Source organism: Polypterus senegalus, chromosome 3 (genome assembly GCF_016835505.1).
Source record: "Polypterus senegalus isolate Bchr_013 chromosome 3, ASM1683550v1, whole genome shotgun sequence".
Classification (NCBI taxonomy): Eukaryota; Metazoa; Chordata; class Cladistia; order Polypteriformes; family Polypteridae; genus Polypterus; species Polypterus senegalus.
In genome coordinates, this window is record NC_053156.1 from 172936755 (window position 1) to 172956101 (window position 19347).

Sequence of the window (19347 nt, forward strand, 5' to 3'; positions counted from 1 at the left end):
TATTCAAGAATCATGCGACGCTTTCTTTTTCTTCAGCGGCCAATAGGGCGACGCTTTGGATTGCAAAGGAGGCCAATAGAGTCCAGCAGCAAACGAGACTCTACGGGACGCCAAAGAAATAAAAATGCTTTTGATTGGTGGAGCTTCTAGGTGAGCAACACGTCGACAAAGTAGAGGAGTTTAAAAATATTTAGCGGTAATGCTCAGTGACAGTAATTATCAGAAGAAAGAGGCAAATATAGAAAATGCTAACATACATATTTGACGAGATTAATTAACTGTATAATGAAATATTGCTTGGGAAGATAATTGGAAGTAAATTTGGTTTATGTTCTTAGAAATGTGTAATGTCATCGGTGAATGCGCTTTAAATAAGACTTCCGAGTTAACCAAATATTGAATGTATTATTTTTACTTTATACGTATTTTAGTTCTGTTTGATTAATGTAATGTTTTTTAATATCATTTTAATTACTGTATATTATTGTAGGATTCTGGACTGATACGTTGCCCGGTTTATATGTACAATGAACAGCAATCGTAAGCCTGTTGCTACTTTTAAATAAAACATACAGGATGTTACATACATACATACATACACACACACACACACACACACATATATATATATATATATATATATATATATATATATATATATATATATATATATATATATATATATGACAGACAAAGGGTTTTTAAGTAATCAACAGAGGTTGGGGCACCTGTGCAAATTGTTTGTTTCAACTTCGAAGGCTTAATTTGCTGAAGAACATTTGTAGGTTGTAACCTATTAGTTGTTCCCTGAAGAAGGCCCCTTTCTAATATTTTGAAATTTCCTTTTTTCAGTTTTTGCTAACCTAAACTTTTAATTTAAGCCCTTGACAGTATACTGCTTACCTTTTTGCCATTTTAGGTCATTCATTGTATTTCAGCTGAATTTGAAGAAAAACTGGAAAAACAGGTGTTCTAAAACTTTGCACCAGCATCATATATATATATCTATATATATACATATGTACAGTGCATCCAGAAAGTATTCATAGTGCATCACTTTTTCCACATTTTGTTAAGTTACAGCCTTATTCCAAAATGGATTAAATTCATTTTTTCCCTCAGAATTCTACACACAGCACCCCATAATGACAACGTGAAAAAGTTTACTTGAGATTTTTTCAAATTTATTAAAAATAAAAATATTGAGAAAGCACATGTACATAAGTATTCACAGCCTTTGCCATGAAGCTCAAAATTGAGCTCAGGTGCATCCTGTTTCCCCGGATCATCCTTGAGATGTTTCTGCAGCTTAATTGGAGTCCACCTGTGGTAAATTCAGTTGATTGGACATGATTTGGAAAGGCACACACCTGTCTATATAAGGTCCCACAGTTGACAGTTCATGTCAGAGCACAAACCAAGCATTAAGTCAAAGGAATTGTCTGTAGACCTCCGAGACAGGATTGTCTCAAGGCACAAATCTGGGGAAGGTTACAGAAACATTTCTGCTGCTTTGAAGGTCCCAATGAGCACAGTGGCCTCCATCATCCGTAAGTGGAAGAAGTTCAAACCACCAGGACTCTTCCTAGAGCTGGCCAGCCATCTAAACTGAGCAATTGGGGGAGAAGGGCCTTAGTCAGGGAGGTGACCAAGAACCCAATGGTCACTCTGTCAGAGCTCCAGAGGTCCTCTGTGGAGAGAGGAGAACCTTCCAGAAGGACAACCATCTCTGCAGCAATCCACCAATCAGGCCTGTATGGTAGAGTGGCCAGACGGAAGCCACTCCTTAGTAAAAGGCACATGGCAGCCCACCTGGAGTTTGCCAAAAGGCACCTGAAGGACTCTCAGACCATGAGAAACAAAACTCTCTGGTCTGATGAGACAAAGATTGAACTCTTTGGTGTAAATGCCAGGCGTCACGTTTGGAGGAAACCAGGCACAGCTCATCACCAGGCCAATACCATCCCTACAGTGAAGCATGGTGGTGGCAGCATCATGCTGTGGGGATGTTTTTCAGCGGCAGGAACTGGGAGACTAGTCAGGATAAAGGGAAAGATGACTGCAGCAATGTACAGAGACATCCTGGATGAAAACCTGCTCCAGAGCGCTCTTGACCTCAGACTGGGGCGACGGTTCATCTTTCAGCAGGACAACGACCCTAAGCACACAGCCAAGATATCAAAGGAGTGGCTTCAGGACAACTCTGTGAATGTCCTTGAGTGGCCCAGCCAGAGCCCAGACTTGAATCCGATTGAACATCTCTGGAGAGATCTTAAAATGGCTGTGCACCGACGCTTCCCATCCAACCTGATGGAGCTTGAGAGGTGCTGCAAACAGGAATGGGTGAAACTGGCCAAGGATAGGTGTGCCAAGCTTGTGGCATCATATTCAAAAAGACTTGAGGCTGTAATTGCTGCCAAAGGTGCATCGACAAAGTATTGAGCAAAGGCTGTGAATACTTATGTACATGTGATTTCTCAGTTTTTTATTTTTAATAAATTTGCAAAAACCTCAAGTAAACTTTTTTCACGTTGTCATTATGGGGTGTTGTGTAGAATTCTGAGGAAAAAAAATTATTTAATCCATTTTGGAATAAGGCTGTAACATAACAAAATGTGGAAAAAGTGATGGGTTGTGAATACCTTACAGATGGCACTGTGTGTGTGTGTATGTGTATATATATATATATCTATCTATCTATATCTCTCTCTATATATATATATCTTGAGCAAACTATTATGAACACAAGTAGGGCCTCTTTTTGCCCTCAAATTCTTCATTGCATGGATTTCAAAGATGTTGGAAACATTCCTTTGAGATTCTTGTCCATGTTGACATGATTTCATCCCATAGTTTCTGTGGATTTGTCAGCTGCACACTAATGCGGCGAATCTCCCATTCTATCACAACCCAAAGGTGTTCTATTGGATTCAGACCCAGTGACTGGGAAAGCCACTAAAGGACCCTGAACTCATTGTCATGTTCATGACACCAGTTTGAGAGGACTTTTGCTTTGTGGCATGATGCATCATCATTTTGGAAGAAGCCATTAGAAGATGGATAGATTGTGGCCACGGAGGGCTGCACGTGATCAGCAACAATGCTCAAATTTACCATGGCATTTAAGTGATTGATTGGTATTTATGGGCCCAAAGTGTGCCAGTAAAACATTCACCACACCATTAGACCTTCTTTGTAGGACAATGTGCTATATAAATAAATGTTGTTGTCGTACTGTCCTAACAAATTTTAAGATGGACTCTCCTCCCACCACTGAGTGCCTTATCAGGGAGTTATTATGAAACTGGCCCTCATTTGAAAGTAGCAAAGAAATCTCTCTATACAGTCTTCATAATGTAATTAAGCAGGTTTAAGAAGTTTTATGATGTTGCCACGTCTTTGGAGAAGGGAGCAGCATTAGTTACACTACAGGTATGATGAACTCTGGCTGTTGGGCTTAATGCTTACTTTGATTCACACATTGGCCATAGTGATATGCTTGGTGCAGATGTCAACATACTGTTGTATTTCAAAATAAATTTCCACACCTTCTGTGTTACACTGGAAGCCACATGTCTTCTGCTGAATCTTACCTTGCACTATGTTTTAGGTGACTTGAGACACCTCACATCACACTTTATTTAGCAGATCGGGATTGTTGCTGACTCGTGCAGCATAGCCGACAGCTGTCGTCCATTTCTTAACGCGGTGACATTGAAAGTCTCCACATCTGCTTCTCCTTTATACTCTGTGTCCAGCCATTCTGTTGTCCATCTACTATTCTGGCACCTTGTTTCTCCCTTGTGAAGTTGGAGGGGTTTCCAAGTAAATTGTATTTCATAACTTTGTAGACAAAGTGGTTGAAACACATTCAGCAAATGCAAACCAAAAATGTCATCAGCTTCTGCCATAACTTGCGAGCTCCAATGACTACCATTTTTCAGTGTTTCGACTTTAACATGCTTAATCCAGCTGTAGGGTTGTGGAGAGAAACAAAAAGGACGAGAGTCTAGCCCAGTAAACGAGGCACACGCTCCCCTGACAGATTTGTTCATTTTCCAAGGGAAGAGTATAGAGAAGTGTTGAAAACTGACAATTCTTTTTCTTCATTCGCGCGCCTGTCGGGGGTTGCCACAGCGGATCATCTGTCTGCATATTGATTTTGCAAAATTTCACACCGGATGCCCTCCCTAACTTAACCCTCCCCATTTATCCAGGCTTGGGGCCAACGCAAAGAAACACACTGGTCTGTCCACCCCCTGTGGCTGGGTTGTTGAAAACTGACAATCCACCTGACTAAAAGGTAAAGTGTCTGTGTGCTTTTGCATCTGTAAGATGACACAACACTACATTAGTACTGCTTTTATGAATCGCATAACAAATGACATATAATAGAGTCATAGAAACTGGACGGACACACTATACTGCAAATATTAAAACTGAATACACTCAACAGAGAGCAACTGGCAGATGGTCAGAAATTAGCTTATTCACCCTAATAAATGGACAAGTATCTGTGTATACGTTCGATTGCTATATCTCTGTTATATGTCATTTGGTTTGGAATTCATAAAAGCAGTAATGTTTGTGATAGGTCATCTGTCGGAATAATAAATGCAATGCATTTTACTACTACATGCATTCCAGTAGATGGTGCACTGCCCATGTTAACACTGAGGTCTGTGTCTTAGACAGGTAGCACAGCTAATTTAGAACTACAGAATAACAAACATTCTTCCAACTGTTTAATCCAATTCAGGGTCAAAGGGGGCAGAGTCTCCCCCAGCAGTTCTTGACACAAGTCAGCAATCCATGGCAAAGTCTTCAGGTAATCTAACATACATGTCTTTAAGGAGTTTTGAGTCTTGGCAATTTTATTAGGCCAGCAACTCCCGGGCAGATTTACCACTCTATTTGAAGATGATGGCGCTCATGGTGGTTCACTGGAGTTCCACGGTTTTAGAGATTGCTTTGTAACCCCTTCTTGACAGATACATTTCAGTAACGTTTTTTCTTTGGCCTTCTGGAATTTCTTTTGATGGATGAATGATGTGCTCCTTGTTGAGATGCCCACTTCACATTGCTGGAAAGATTCTATGTAAGTGATGCCTCGATTCAATAGGCCTTGCTGCAGTCAAGCCTGGGTGTGTCTTTGCAATTTGGTTCATCGGTTCATTGAGTGACTAAGGGGGAAAATTACTTTTTCACATGGGTTATATAGGTGCTTGAGAACTTATTTCCTTCAATAAATCAAATGATCATTTAAAAATTGAGTTTACTAAGGTTGTCTTTTGTATTATACTAAATTTACAATAAAGTATTATGAATAAGTAAAAAGTTAGAAAGGAGCAAATACTTTCTCAAAGCACTGTATGTGGTGCCAGGCCGGTTTCTAAACTCCTTACAGTAGCATGAATCCTGTAATGGGACACAGTAGGTTCAGAAAGTACATGGATGGATAGCCACACGGTGAAAATGACAGTTACCATCTTTCAGGTGCTGACACAAAAGGAAACCGAGAATGTATACAATGTCACTCTTTGAATGAGGACTTTTATTTTTTTTTTTTTTGTGAAATACTTTGTTTCCATACCAGGATTAAAAATACTGGTATATATCATTTACGTTAAACATGTGACTAATTGATACTAAATTCACGGAACTTGATTATTCATTTAAAATGTCAAAAACAAATAAATAAAAAATCTAAGGAAGTCTCCATTAATGGTGACAGATTAATTTTTGTATAAATGTGGTCAGTTGCAGAGTACATCAGACACTTGCTGGAAGTGTGACCAGTCCACATAATATTCAGGGTTTGTGTTCTTCCAGTAATGTAATTTAAGGCACTTTAAAATGCAAATTAGGAAGTAGTATGCATACTTTCCAGCATATCCAAAACACTTTCCATTTCTGAATATTCTTTTAAAGATTGAATCATTTCATCCAAGAGTTCTTCTCCCATAAGAAACTGTTTGACATCGTGAATTGTTTTACTTATTCGATGATCTGTAATCCTGTCCTGGAGATAGTTATATGTTCTGATCTTTTCTGACCTTCCTTTGGTTCCAATCTGTCAAAAAATTACAACAGGCTTCATGTACAGTGGGTATATCTTCAGTACATCATTTCACATATACTGTAGTACATTTTCATAAAAGAACTAATGTCTTCTAAAATGCAATTTCAATATAAAAGTATTAAAATTGTGTACTCCTAATCGTAGAGCTATACAACTCAAATTACAGTATGTACAAGTGCTACCAGATGCTGTATATTATTTCAGTGACAATGAAAGTGAATAAATGCACAGTAATGTTTACTTAACTTTAGTGCCTTTTTAAACTCTCCCTACATATTCTACAAAAAAATAAAATGGAAAAAGAAATTCTCCCTTTTTAACGGACTGGCACATTTTAGGCATCCATGAACATGATTTGGCCAGTGTCGGAGTGATGTGGGGGTCAGGAAGCAAGTCAGTGGGCACTCAGTTTGAATGAAACTTGGCCTTGTTATCAGCACTGAAAGTATCAGACACCCACCAGTTTTGACATTTTTCACTAATGATGTTTTTGTTGTCCTTGCACCTTTGTGCCTTACCTGCAGTACAACAGGTAGTAGGAAATAGAACTACTCCAAATTGTCACGTGTACAGAGTACAGCGACACTCGCTTGTACCTTCAGTATACAAGCACAGGAGCTCACTTAAAAAAACAACACTAAAGAAATCATGAAAAATCTAACAAGTGTACCTGGACTTTACGTGCATTGTAACGTTCGCTCATTTCTTTCTCAAGCTTCATGCTGTAAATCTTTGCACTTAACACCTGCATTGCTTTTTCTTTGTTTCGAAGCTGCGATCTCTCCTGCTGACACTCAGCAACTATCCCTGAAAGACAAAGTTCAATGATAGTGCAAAGAAAAAACAAACCAACAGACGTCACTAATGAAATGGATTTTAACTCGACGGTCAGACACGTACACCTTCATTTAAAGCCATGTATATAGTGTACACAGGCAAGGAAGTCCTTACTTGCTTTTCTCTTCAGAACAGTTGCACAATGCAGATGTACTTAAAAACAAAAACTCCGATTTTTCTTTCCTGTTTTTAAGTACCTGTAGGGAGATGAACGATTCTCACTGCACTGTCAGTGGTGTTGACATGCTGGCCTCCAGCACCACTGGCCCTCTTGGTTTCAATCCGCAGATCTTTTGCATTAATTGTGAAATCTATCTGAATAACAATAATTTAAAAAAAAAAAAAGAAAGAAACTTGCATTGTGTATTACATGACCAATTTGGCAAATGTGCATTTAAATGTGAAAATTAAAAAAATGTAACAAACTGACTGAGAAAAATGAGACATTTACAGAAAACAGTCAAACACAAATGACTCTTTGCTGCTGTCCATTAAGATAGCGTACCTCGGCAGGCTGGGATAATATTGCCACAGTCATTGTACTCGTGTGAATACGCCCTTGTTTTTCTGTTTTGGGGACTCTCTGAACTCTGTGAACACCACCTTCGTATTTCATATGCTGGTAGCTTTCTTGCCCACTTATGCTGACCATTGCATGGCGCAGTCCTCCTGCAACAATTATCATGAAATAATGTTAAGTAAAATTAGATGAAACAAATATTTACAATTGGCATTAGGGTATAATGTTCATTGGGCAGTCTTTCTAAACCTCTGTATTATGATAAATGGTCACGTTGGGGCTGAATACTATTGGGCAACGGATAAAAACCAACCCTGTGAGAGGAGGCCATCCACCACAGGACAGGATTATTCACAAAGGGCCAAGTTGGTGTCACCAGTCAACCTAAACGTTACGTCTCACAGTGTGGCAGAATATCCAGAGAAAATCACAAGAAGAGGGGTAAATCATCAACCTCCTCAAAAGCCACGTCCACACAAGGATATGCAGCAAGACCCTGGGTTTGTGAGACAGCAGCCTAACCACAGCACCGCCATAATCTGCTTTTAACACATGGACATCAAGTAGCCATTTAAGTCAACAGAATACCTTGAATCACCCAAGTGGAACAATTTTGCCCTCATCTGACAAATTCAAGTTAGACGTATTCTACCTCAGTGTTAAATGTTGTGTTTTGTATAAACCAAAACAGTGGCTATAAAACAGAAGCAGCTCATACTAACTGTAGGGCATGGTGGAGAGAGCATTATGATTTGCGGCTGCTTCAGGGCACAGGCAGATTCATATCTGAGTCAACCCCTAATGTCACAGTGTACCTGAAAAGGAGGATATCTGATGAAGCCATGTGGAAAATGGATTTTTCAAAAGAACAACAATCCAAAATCTAAATTAAATAATAAATTAATTAAATGTATTTTACTAAATCCACAGCACAATAAATCAGAAGGAAGAAACAGATTGCTTGGGAACAGAAAGGCCAGATTAAAACGAGTGGTGAAATGCATTGGGAAAGATTTGATGTGTTATTAGGTCACAAATAAAAAAAGCATCAATGTGTGGGACAAATAAGCAACTAATTACGGGTATCATTTCTATTAATAAAAGGGGACAACATCAGAAATAGTAAAGACTCGTGTACTTTAACAAAATCTTGATTTTTGTTCTCTGAGAGCACTAAAAGATGTATGTATACAGTAAAAACACCCGACTATGGTTCTCCAATCCATCCATCGTCTAACCCACTGAATCCAAATACAGGGTCACGGGGGTCTGCTGGAGCCAATCCCAGCCAACACAGGGCACAAGGCAGGAACCAATCCTGGGCAGGGTGCCAACCCACTGCAGGACACACACAAACACACCCACACACCAAGCATATACTAGGGCCAATCCACCTAACCTGCATGTCTTTGGATTGTTGGAGGAAACCCACGCAGACACAGGGAGAACATGCAAACTCCACGCAAGGAGGACCCGGGAAGCGAACCCAGGTCTCCTAATTGCGAGGCAGCAGCGCTACCACTGCGCCACCGTGCCGCCCTGGTTCTCCAATCCTTACTCTATAACAGCTCATGCTGGGAAGAGGCGGTGAGGTATAAATAACACAAAAATAATACAGTATACCTTGAACAAACCTCTCCCTTTACTTTAAGCCTGTGTTAATGGACATCCTCAAGGGTGGACAGTCTGTTGCCAGCATCTTAATGAAAAAACTGATTTTCTTGAAGCACACAGTAAAATGCAGTCTTTGATTGTCCAGATTGGCTAATGAGGCTCAATTACTTCCATCCCATACAACAGCAAGAATGCTCTACCAGACTGTATTCCAACAGGAACTCAGAGACTCTAACATTTAGTTTTGGTTTATTAGTACACCGCCATCAAAAGTGCCCTTCCCATGTACAGTTCTCTTGTTTAAAGCAGGTATATTCCGATATAAAACACAGTGTTCATATACAATCTGATGTACTGAAAGTTGTATGTTATTCTTCATTAAGCACACTCTTAACCTGCTGTACAGATGACATCAAACAATTCATGAACTCTAAACAAGTAGCTTTTGGTTGGTGGATTTACCTGAGCAAGACAATCAGAACTGTGAACCAGGATGAAAACAATCCACTAATGAGAGGCTTAATGGCAAACTGCAGTGAGCGCTTTGTTGCCGTTTTTGAAGTGAAGATGCTAACTGTGCAGAAGAGCTGTCATGATGCAAGCACCAACTCCTTGGATCTCTTTAAAACTTCTCTTTTTAAAAAACAACATGGGAAGATCCATCTTTTCAGAGTGCATCTAATTCAGATCTTATGCATATGATTGAGATTTCCAGCAGCTAAAAATAATACTTTGTTAAAAAATACAACAAAAACAGACAAATGCTTTAAGAAAATTGTGCAGCTATATATATATTATATTGTATTATATTATATTATATATGACAGGGCAATGCAGAACACAAGCTAGCAAATGGCAACACTTCTACCCAGTTCAAGACAATAAGACAGCTTGGCTTACTTAGTACTGCTAAGAAACATAAAGAGGACACATTTCATTCTTTACACATGACTATTAAGGCACTGGACCAGACTTTGACAATCACAGATGGAGGTTTATACCAAAGCATCTTTCCAGTTTAGTTCCCTGCTGCTCTCTTCTCTCTCTTTTACAAATCAATACAAATATCATTTTCTACCAAGGCCATGAAAGCAAAACACAGTAGTACCAACAAAGACCATTAATTTCTGAGACACTACAATGACATGCACACCAAGTGCCAGTTCTCCAAAACCAGTCCATTTTACCAAGTAAACAACTGACACTTGGTTTAAATGTCTCTACCATATGAACCTCTTCAATCAGTGAAGTAACAGAATACTGGATGGAACAAATTAGACATTTTACCCAAAGTTCCTTCACATTATAAAGCTTTGTTGCCGTAAAAAAAATAGTTCTTTATTACAGCTTAAATAAAGTATCTGGCTGCAAACTGACAGGGTGAGCGGACATTTTATGTTTTCTTCAACACAAATCCCACAGTTTGTGTTTGAGCACCAAATCATAAGAAAATGCAGTTACTTGAATGCCCCCCTCCCCGTGTTTAGGTACTAAAACAACTTCTGTAACATTCAGGAAGTAAGAGGAAGCAGAAAACCACTGCATTAATTCTGTGCATTTTTTTCAATGGCCAAACATTTATAACACTCACCGAGTTCACTCTGAAAATATTCAAGAATTTCAAAATTCCATCTTTTGTAGGCTGCAAAGTTCTGATACATTTCAAACATTTCTGACGTAAACAACATGGCTTCCTGACCCCCAACACCAGCTGTCACTTCCAAGATAATATCATTGTCATCAGCTTCTTCTGAAGGAATTAGACTTGAAATAATCTAAAATGACAATCAACAAAGAATGAAGAATAGTAATACGTGTTATTCAAGAGAATTTTGTGTAACATTCTAAAATGAATAAGTTCAGAAAAAAGTGGTTTTCCTTGTAGTGATGTGCACAGAGTGGCTACTTTTTGGATAGCTGAAACTTTCCTCTGTAATAAGGCAGTCCACTTAATGAAAGGTTACATGCAAACCAGTATGAGCAGAGCTGTTTGCAAGTGGTCTTCCTGTGGTTTGTAGTGGACTTACCATGAAATGGACCAACAAAGGTAGACACATAGACCCTGACATACTGTCTGTCACAGAGATAATATGGCACTGGATAAGCGGCAGATGGGACCACCCTGCTGGGTATGAAACCCACTGTATTGAGTTAGGGCTTAAATTGGTTCCGTTGATGTGTGCGCAGAAACTTTGGAATCCCCAAATATATCTGAGGTGAGGATATTCCCAGTATATTCCTGAGTTAGGAGATACTTTTGCAGTGCCCTCCATGATATTTGCGACTAAGACACACTTTTCCTTGATTTACCGCTCTGCTGTGCACAGTTTAAAATGACAAATCAAACAATTCCAACGTGATTAAAGTGCACACTGCAGACCTTAATTTAGGGGTATTTGAATACGTTTCAGTCTCACCATGTAAAACTGACAACACTTTTTCTACATGCCATCCCATTTCATAATGTTTAGGACAACTGGCATCACAGGTGTTTGTCACACTATCCCAGGTCACAGATATATCAGGATAATGAGAAACCCAATTGATTGTATTTATATAATAAAAGACAAGAGAAGGACCTTTGTCTGCAGTAGATACTTTCATTTTTGGAGTTGTAGCCTCAGAATTGTGACTAATTAAAAAGTCTTAATATTTTTGGTCAGAACTATAAGGGGTCTGCCCTTCAGAGTGGTGTCTATTTGAAAACCACATTTATTTGTCCTATTTCTGTGTGTGCAAAGATTAGTAAAAGGAAACCTTAGGGGCACCCAGACAGACACCTGCTGAATCGACTAAAGGTGACCCCCAAGTCCTTAACCATTATAGGGCCGGAGGTATGATTTTTTTTTTTTTTTTTAGCAGTCAGAACTATAAAGTGGTCTGACCCACATATATTCTCAATAATTAATCCTAAAAAAACAAACATTATGTTACTTCATGTGTCCCTGTTTTTACACATATATTTGTCAATATCTTTCTTAATGCAGAAAAAAATCTAGGCAAATAGATTGTGTCAGTGCTTATCAAATTGACAAAAACAATTGTAACGGTACAAATGCCGAGGACAGGGCAAGTATTTGCATGGAAGGTAAAACCGTAAATGAGAAAAGTGGAAGTGACCCAATTTTTTTCCTGGAGAGTGTATATAAACCTAATAAAAACAAAATTGTAATGCCTTAAAAACATTTAATAAATGAATACATTAAACTTGGCATCATTTAATGTAAATATTTGCATTTCGTTACAGAATAAAAATGCCACCGAATAAAAATGGAGGGTACCTTTCAAACAGATCTGCAGATGCAAAACGTGGATGATCAAAATTCGGATAATCTTTTGAACTTAAAACAACACCAATTTCCTACTAGAGTCACATTCGCTATGACAATTAACAAATCACGGTGACAAACACTTCACAAAGGTGGAATTTACTTACCTAATCCTGCCTTCTCGTGACCAACTTCATATGAAAATATCAAAATTTCAAAATGAGAAAACTAAAATTCAAGGAAAACTAAGATCAAGGAGCTCCACAGTTTTTACTTGGAATGTTGTTTATCCTGAAGCTTTATAACTTTTAAAATTCAATATAAAGAAATATATATTTAGTTTCCTTATTTTCTAAGGAGTGATTTCCTTATTGCCTAATAAACAGAACAGATGGTGTGGGAAATTTCTCCAAGAATTAAAATAATAAAACCCTCTGTGCTAGAGCGAGGGCTAAATACTAGTGTAGTTCTACCTAAAGAAATGGCCACTCTGTGTATGTTTTGCATAAATGAAGACAACTAAACAGGCAGAGCCGGCTTAAGAGGAGCTATAAAAATATAAACTAGGACTTCCGGGACTATTCACTAGCAACATTTCCAGGGTTATCAGGGTCACTCACATGCCTTCACCAAACAAGTACCTTTTGCTTCAACTCCTGTATTGATGCATTGTACAGATTTTTTTCAGTCCTCGCAAGTTCTCTTATATCGGGGTCTTCATCTAAAAATGGAAATAAAAATGTGAACACGCAGTGTGCGTATCGCCTTTATTTAACAATACTTATTACTAGAACAGCTACAGTAGTCCCCTCTGGTGCTAGTGAAGGTTTTCTCAGGGTATTCCTGGTTATTCTCACATCACAACCAAGTTTGCTTATCCAAAGACTCTAAAGTGGCCCGGCATCTTATTCTGTTCAAAGAAGGTTCCTTTTTGCTTTGTGTTGAGACAGATTTTGGGTTTCAGAGACCGTGTAATGCATAAAGTGCAGTAAGACAGAACATGAATGAACTAAAACTGCTTCAAAATAACTACGTTAATTATGTAATCTAACTATTTTCTGAATCCACTTAAACCTATTCTTGCTGCAGAAATCCCCAATCCAACAGAGGAAATCACCTCAGGTTAGGAGACACCGTGAAGTCGAATGGCTGGGCCGGAATTCAGACCAAGGCTCCTTGAACCCTGAGACAACCGCATCATCCACCATGCCACTCCTAGTTTTAGTTTTAATGTTAATACGGTTCTATTTTATTCAAATTATTGTGATAAACAGCTTTGATAACAAATATATGCTAACATGAACAACAGTACGGACCAATATTTTATTTAAATACCTTGCAAGAGTGCATCATTATCTTGAACCTCCCGTTCTTTTTCCCTCAGTTTATTAACATGTTGCATTAATGGAGACAGTTTGGTAATCCGTTTGTGTAGACGACGTAACTCCTCCTCTTTAACATCGCAATCCTGGGATTTGTTTAGTGTTTCAATACATCCTTCATATTCATAACTTAATCTTTTTAAAAATTCCTGGAAGGAGTCCTTTTTGAAGATTTCCTCAAAACAACGCACTTCAGCCCCACTGTGCCTGGGATTCTGAATGGCTCTGCCGTGGACTGCGCCAGGACGGAAACTTCGGAGCAGCTTAATGTTTCTTTGTAACGTTGGCCCATAACTTGAAGACGAGAGAGTGACTTGTTCTCTCTTAGGAAAAAGATGAGCAGCAAGTCGTTTCACGGTTCTGTAAGGACATCTAAACGTAAACATGGCCGACGTCCGTAAAGAGACGGTGTTATATTCTCGTTGTACCAATTCTATCCATACAAGCAACAATTCTGGAAAGGACAAAAATAAATAAAAATAAATACATACATACATAGTTTAAAAAAGAAAGTCTGCCAAACCAAGCACATTATTTGCTGATTATGGGCACAAACAGTAACCGTAATTCCGTTTAGTGTCATTTTCTTTTTGACGTGTGGCCAAACAGCATCTACAAACTTATTTATTGTAGCAAATGTGCTTCTGAACGTGCATTGCCTGAAACGCCTCCGATAAATTAACTGGAGAAACGAATATGTTAGGGTCTTGTCTAGCATTTTGCCCAAATGCATGACTGCCAAAAGTATAGCTTCCACTTGATGCTTTTTTCTTTTCCTGTCTAAAAGGATTACTCAAGTGAAGGATTCCACAAGGAAGAAATAAACCAATTTCTGTTGGGAGAGCTGGGGGGTATTCTCCGTATGTCACTTAAATCATCTGAGATCAGAGGCCTCATCTTGGATGAGTTAAATGCAGGTGAAGCTCATCCGGGATAAGTCAGATTTTCAGACGTAGCCATGTAGTAGATTAGTCGAGCTGGACCGAATCATCCGAGATACGCTGACTGAAAGCTCATATACAGTATATTGAGCCTAGAAAACATGATCAGCAAGTCTTTGATAGGCTGTAACAAAATGACGACAGAACGGGCACACTTTTTTCACCAAGCGGAGCAGGCCTTTTTATTCAAAGGATATGAAGAATTTCAAGATTTAATATGCACAAGGGGTAACACTGCAAAAGGAGCCCAAACCAGAAAAGACGGCTGGCAAAAAGTGGCCAACAAGTTAAACGCTAAGTAGTGTGCATTGTACTTACTGAGTGCAGCGTTTCATTTGCTATGTGTCAGATTAATTATTATTTAATATGTCATAATTCCAGATCAAATGTGAGCACAAGGAGAACATGGAAACAGGTTAAAGTGAAGTACAAGAATATACTTCCATCCATCCATCCATTATCCAGCCCGCTACATCCTAACTACAGGGTCACAGGGGGTCTACTGGAGCCAATCCCAGCCAACACAGGGCGCAAGGCAGGAAACAAACCCTGGGCAGGGCGGCAGCCCACCGAAGAGAATATACTTCAAACTGGTAAATATTGGTATATAACTATTTCAAGAATTGTTGACATAAAGAATCATATATAATATAAAAAAAAACATTAATTTTAAAGCTAAAAAGAAGGCAGACAAGCAAAAAACAGCTGGAGGTCTACGCGGTCCAGACCTAACCCCTGCAGAAGAGTTGGCTCTCCAGCAAAATGCCCATCGCCCTGTTTCTGAGGGCATTCCAGGGGGAAGCTCCTCCTCAGAACCAGTGGCAGGATGCAGTGGTCACTTCATTTCAGGTAAAGGACAGTCATTGCATATATTTGTCCTCAATGTGAGCCATAGGTACTGCATGTTCCATATGGCCCTTTTTTTTTTTGTTGGGTCAGTTGCAGGGAATGTCATATCCCTAGAACTTGTGTCTGACCAACAAGATATTGACAAAGGTCAAATATTTGATGAAGATACTGTGTCTTATTATTCATCAGGAGTAGAGGTACATTTTCCAAATAATGTTTGATCAAACTCAACTCTGATCAGTCCCATGTGCCCCAACCACATTTGGAAATCCTGGGTAATGAGAATGTTAGGCTGATTGTCAGATTCTTTATGGAACTCTGGGTGTTTTTGCCTGTGTACCTAACTGCAATGGCATGAAACTCCTCTTTTATTGTCTGCACACGCAGGTGTCCAGGAAACACTATGAAAACCCAAAGGAAATATTTCAGTGCCAAACAGACTTTATGAATTGCCTGACAAACTTAGATAGATTTTCTGCATCGCCTACAGTATATAAAAAAGTGCCGCTTGCAAAAAACCTTTTAAAGCAATGCATACTGTCTGTGTGGTTGTGAGAGCCCAACTTCGCCTAGTTTGACTTTGAATATAAGGTGCTAATAAATATTTGAGGTACAATATTCCCCCTCGGCTAAAGCGGTATCTTTCAAAAAGAATTTCCTCCAGGAGCAATAAAGGATCTTGCCGATCACGCAAAACCCTCTCTATAAGAAAATCTCTTCTTATAATTTGCGCACGGATATCAAATGGTTGCTCATTAATGAACGGCGAAGCCATGACTGAATGAATTCCACGCACGGACACTGATTAAGTGTGTTAGCTAATCCTGGTTTACATAAAACAAACCTACTCCAAGCAGGTTTGAGGATTTGGATGTGCTGCTATGACAACACATCCAGCAAGAGTTTCGAAAAAATGACAGATCCAGGATCAGGCCAAATCGTCAACAATTACATTTGGCTAAACGAGTAATCCACGTACGAAAAAAAAAACCCAGGTCCGTTCTATTTGATCACGACCAGACACAACTCAATGCCTGTAGTACATTTTCCTTGAAAGCTGCCAATATGACACAGGACACGTGCGTTTCCATTTAACTGTATACTGCATGCTACGTTGAAGAAATCATGCACCACTATTACAGAATGGTAAATAAGTAAAACCCAAATCTTAAAACATAAATTACCTGAGATAAGTGAACATATGTCTTAATAGGAACGAACTACTTTATCTAAGAGATTTCGAAAAGCAAAATCATCTTCCTCAAACCAGTGCACGCCTACATGAGGGACAAACCTTTTAATCCACGCATGCGCATTCAAAACCTATTAACTTTATTGACAAATATTTATTACAAGCATGCGCTCTCTAACAGTTCGAAAAGCAAAATCGCTCTCAAAACAGTGCACGCCCACATGAGGGCCGGACTCTTTAATCTACGCATGCGTGTTCAAAACCGATAAACTTTATTTATAGTACTAGGGTGTTGTACCTTGTTAGCCATTATGAATGTAGAGAAAAGCCAAGCAAAGTGACACCTTTTATTGGCTAGCTAAAAAGATTACAGTATGCAAGCTTTCGAGGCAACTCAGGCCCCTTCTTCAGGCAAGATGTAATTCTTTGTTAATAGTATTGTACAAGACAATGTGAAATAAACGGAAGACCTGAGACAGGAATCGCGACGGTGTATCGCTGGCTCAGGCTTAAAAAAAAAGTGTTTCATCGGTGGAGTAGCTCATGCATTTCATTCCCCTTTGCGCCCACTGTATCTTCTTGTTGTAAGATACTTAATAAACGTTTCTGATCGCGCTTGTTACACCACGGGGGAAGCTTTTCGGTATTTTTAAGAGCTCGGAATTCCAACGCCATCCCATCTCCCCCTTTCGATTTAGAAACCGCATCGTTACATTTTAAGTGTTACACGGCAAATGTTACCCAAGGTCGTCATTGACCAAAAACACTAGAGGAATAAAAAGGTTGAGAACCATTGACATAGAATGTCATTCACAGAGCTTCCTAGTGCGGTTCAGTGTTTTAATAAGGAATGTATGTGGTTTATACTCTTGCTAAGACCAGCGTACTATTGTAGTCAATCATGGAGATTTACTTATGTCATTTTCAAAATATTTTTCATTAGTTATACAATCACACTACTTATATTCTCAGATTGAGATAAAGGTTATCACTCTTTTCAATAAATGGAGTTCAATTTTTAGGCTGCAAGTGTACTAACTTTCACATCAGGAGTGCCATGCTTATTTTGGATTATCTCTAAAATTAGACGGATTCCCACGATGGGCGCCAGAGGGGTCACAGAGGTATCTTTCATTTTCACTTCCTCCCTCAAAAATTATAAGGCAAAGAATAAGAACTTTGCTTCTTTGGCTGTATATACCTATAACACTGGGCGCTCTTGGATGTGAGATTGTGTGTTATGGTCAAAGGGCAAATCGATTATTTACTGGGCTAGTTTCGGATTGTGTCCGTTCCCACCAGTGACTTTGACATCCAGTTGCAGCCACTTTAATCGAAATCTGACATGTTGTGGTTATTATTATTATTATTTTTTTTAATTTGTAGTGATCTCTCGTGCAACAATCCCATTGAAGAAGATAACAGTGGTTATCCAAACGTCATCAATTCATTCCTAAGCATAAGATTAATATACAGTATCCCCAAATGTAGTTTTTGAGCAGAATCTGAATCTTTTTCTTACAGTTTTTTTTTAATTCTGTACCTATTCTAAAAGATTTTGTAATTATAAATTTGGATTACATTTTAGAGTGACTGAAAATTCTGTCCCAGTCTGTCTAATCTCAATGTAGATCTTCCTCTATTGATCAATCCACCCTAATAAAAGATCAAGTGTCTGTCTGGTTGCTATGCCTCTGTTATCCTACAGATGGCGCATCACCACATCAACACGGTACAGCAGTGGTTTGAAACTTGGGGGGCGCGAAGATGTGAAAAAAAGAAAACAAGAATGAAAAATATGGAAAAAAAAAAAACATCTTGTGAAACCAAAACAAATGAACTTAAACTACATTCTGATACTAGAACAATAAATATAGAGTTAGATAAATGTCGATAAAAGTTAAGTAGGTATAATAAAATATGCATCTACATTTCAAAAAATTAGGGGGGGGGCGATTAAACCTGTTATGAAAACTCGGGTCGCAGATACTTAGAGGTTGAGAAGCGCTGTGACACAGCACAGATGCACCATCTGCTGGAATGACAAATGCAGAGCATTTTATTACTCCATGCACTACAGAATACATTCCAATAGATGGTATAACGGTGGCACACGTCAACACTGAGGTCGACGTTGATTATTTAGATTTGAGCCCATCTAAGATATAAATGATGCAAAATACAGTAAATGTGCTTTCCTTACTTGGTAAATATCAAATACTGTAGACAAGTCTAAATTTCAGAATGTTAGACCTTCTATTACATTTTTCTGTATGGACATTACAGTGTTAGAAATAGCATTAAGAAAAACTAGAGAAGGTAATAAAAATCGGAAAGATTCTCGTTTTATTTCTTAACGGTTCATAATGTTAACCTTTGAATCCCTCTTTTACTTAATGGTGACTCTTGTGTGTAAATGATTGTTTATTTCTTAATGTTTGTATGCTATGTGAATTGATCAATTGTGTCTGTAATGTCTCATAATATTGATTAAATACAAAAGGGGGGCTTTTTGGGCTTGACCCCCCCCAAAGCTTTTTGAGACCCTATACCTAGAACATGCACTCTCTCTTTGATGTGACAGATGTACAGCATTAACCCTTTGTTAGTAGACACTGTACCTGTAACATTGGGGGCTCTTCAATGTTAGATTAGGTATTT

The 19347-nt window shown here is 38.7% G+C and overlaps 1 protein-coding gene across 2 annotated transcripts; it reads right to left on the reverse strand.

Annotated features, from left to right (window-relative positions):
* Positions 1-5524: 5524 nt before the first annotated feature.
* mtrf1l (mitochondrial translational release factor 1-like) lies at positions 5525-16795 on the reverse strand. 2 transcript variants are annotated; one of them, XM_039748208.1, is made up of 8 exons: positions 16679-16795; positions 13658-14158; positions 12964-13043; positions 10645-10828; positions 7425-7588; positions 7117-7234; positions 6753-6889; positions 5525-6073 (listed from the first exon to the last, which is right to left on the reverse strand). In XM_039748208.1, the coding sequence occupies exons 2-8, from the start codon at positions 14088-14090 to the stop codon at positions 5864-5866; spliced, it is 1326 nt and encodes a 441-aa protein (XP_039604142.1). In that variant the 5' UTR covers positions 14091-14158; positions 16679-16795; the 3' UTR covers positions 5525-5863. The 2 variants fall into 2 exon arrangements, with proteins under 2 accessions (XP_039604142.1, XP_039604143.1); XM_039748209.1 differs by lacking the exons at positions 12964-13043; positions 16679-16795 and having other exon boundaries at positions 13658-13775.
* Positions 16796-19347: the final 2552 nt, after the last annotated feature.

Bases quoted from the DNA above. Each gene is read 5' to 3' on its own strand.
- mtrf1l (XM_039748208.1), bottom strand. From the start codon at position 14,090: ATGTTTACGTTTAGATGTCCTTACAGAACCGTGAAACGACTTGCTGCT. The intron at 7,589-10,644 runs GTGAGTGTTATA...TAATTGTTGCAG, and splicing joins ATATTTTCAGAGTGAACTCG to GAGGACTGCGCCATGCAATG. The intron at 6,074-6,752 runs GTACACTTGTTA...ATTTTTTGACAG, and splicing joins ACAATGCACGTAAAGTCCAG to ATTGGAACCAAAGGAAGGTC.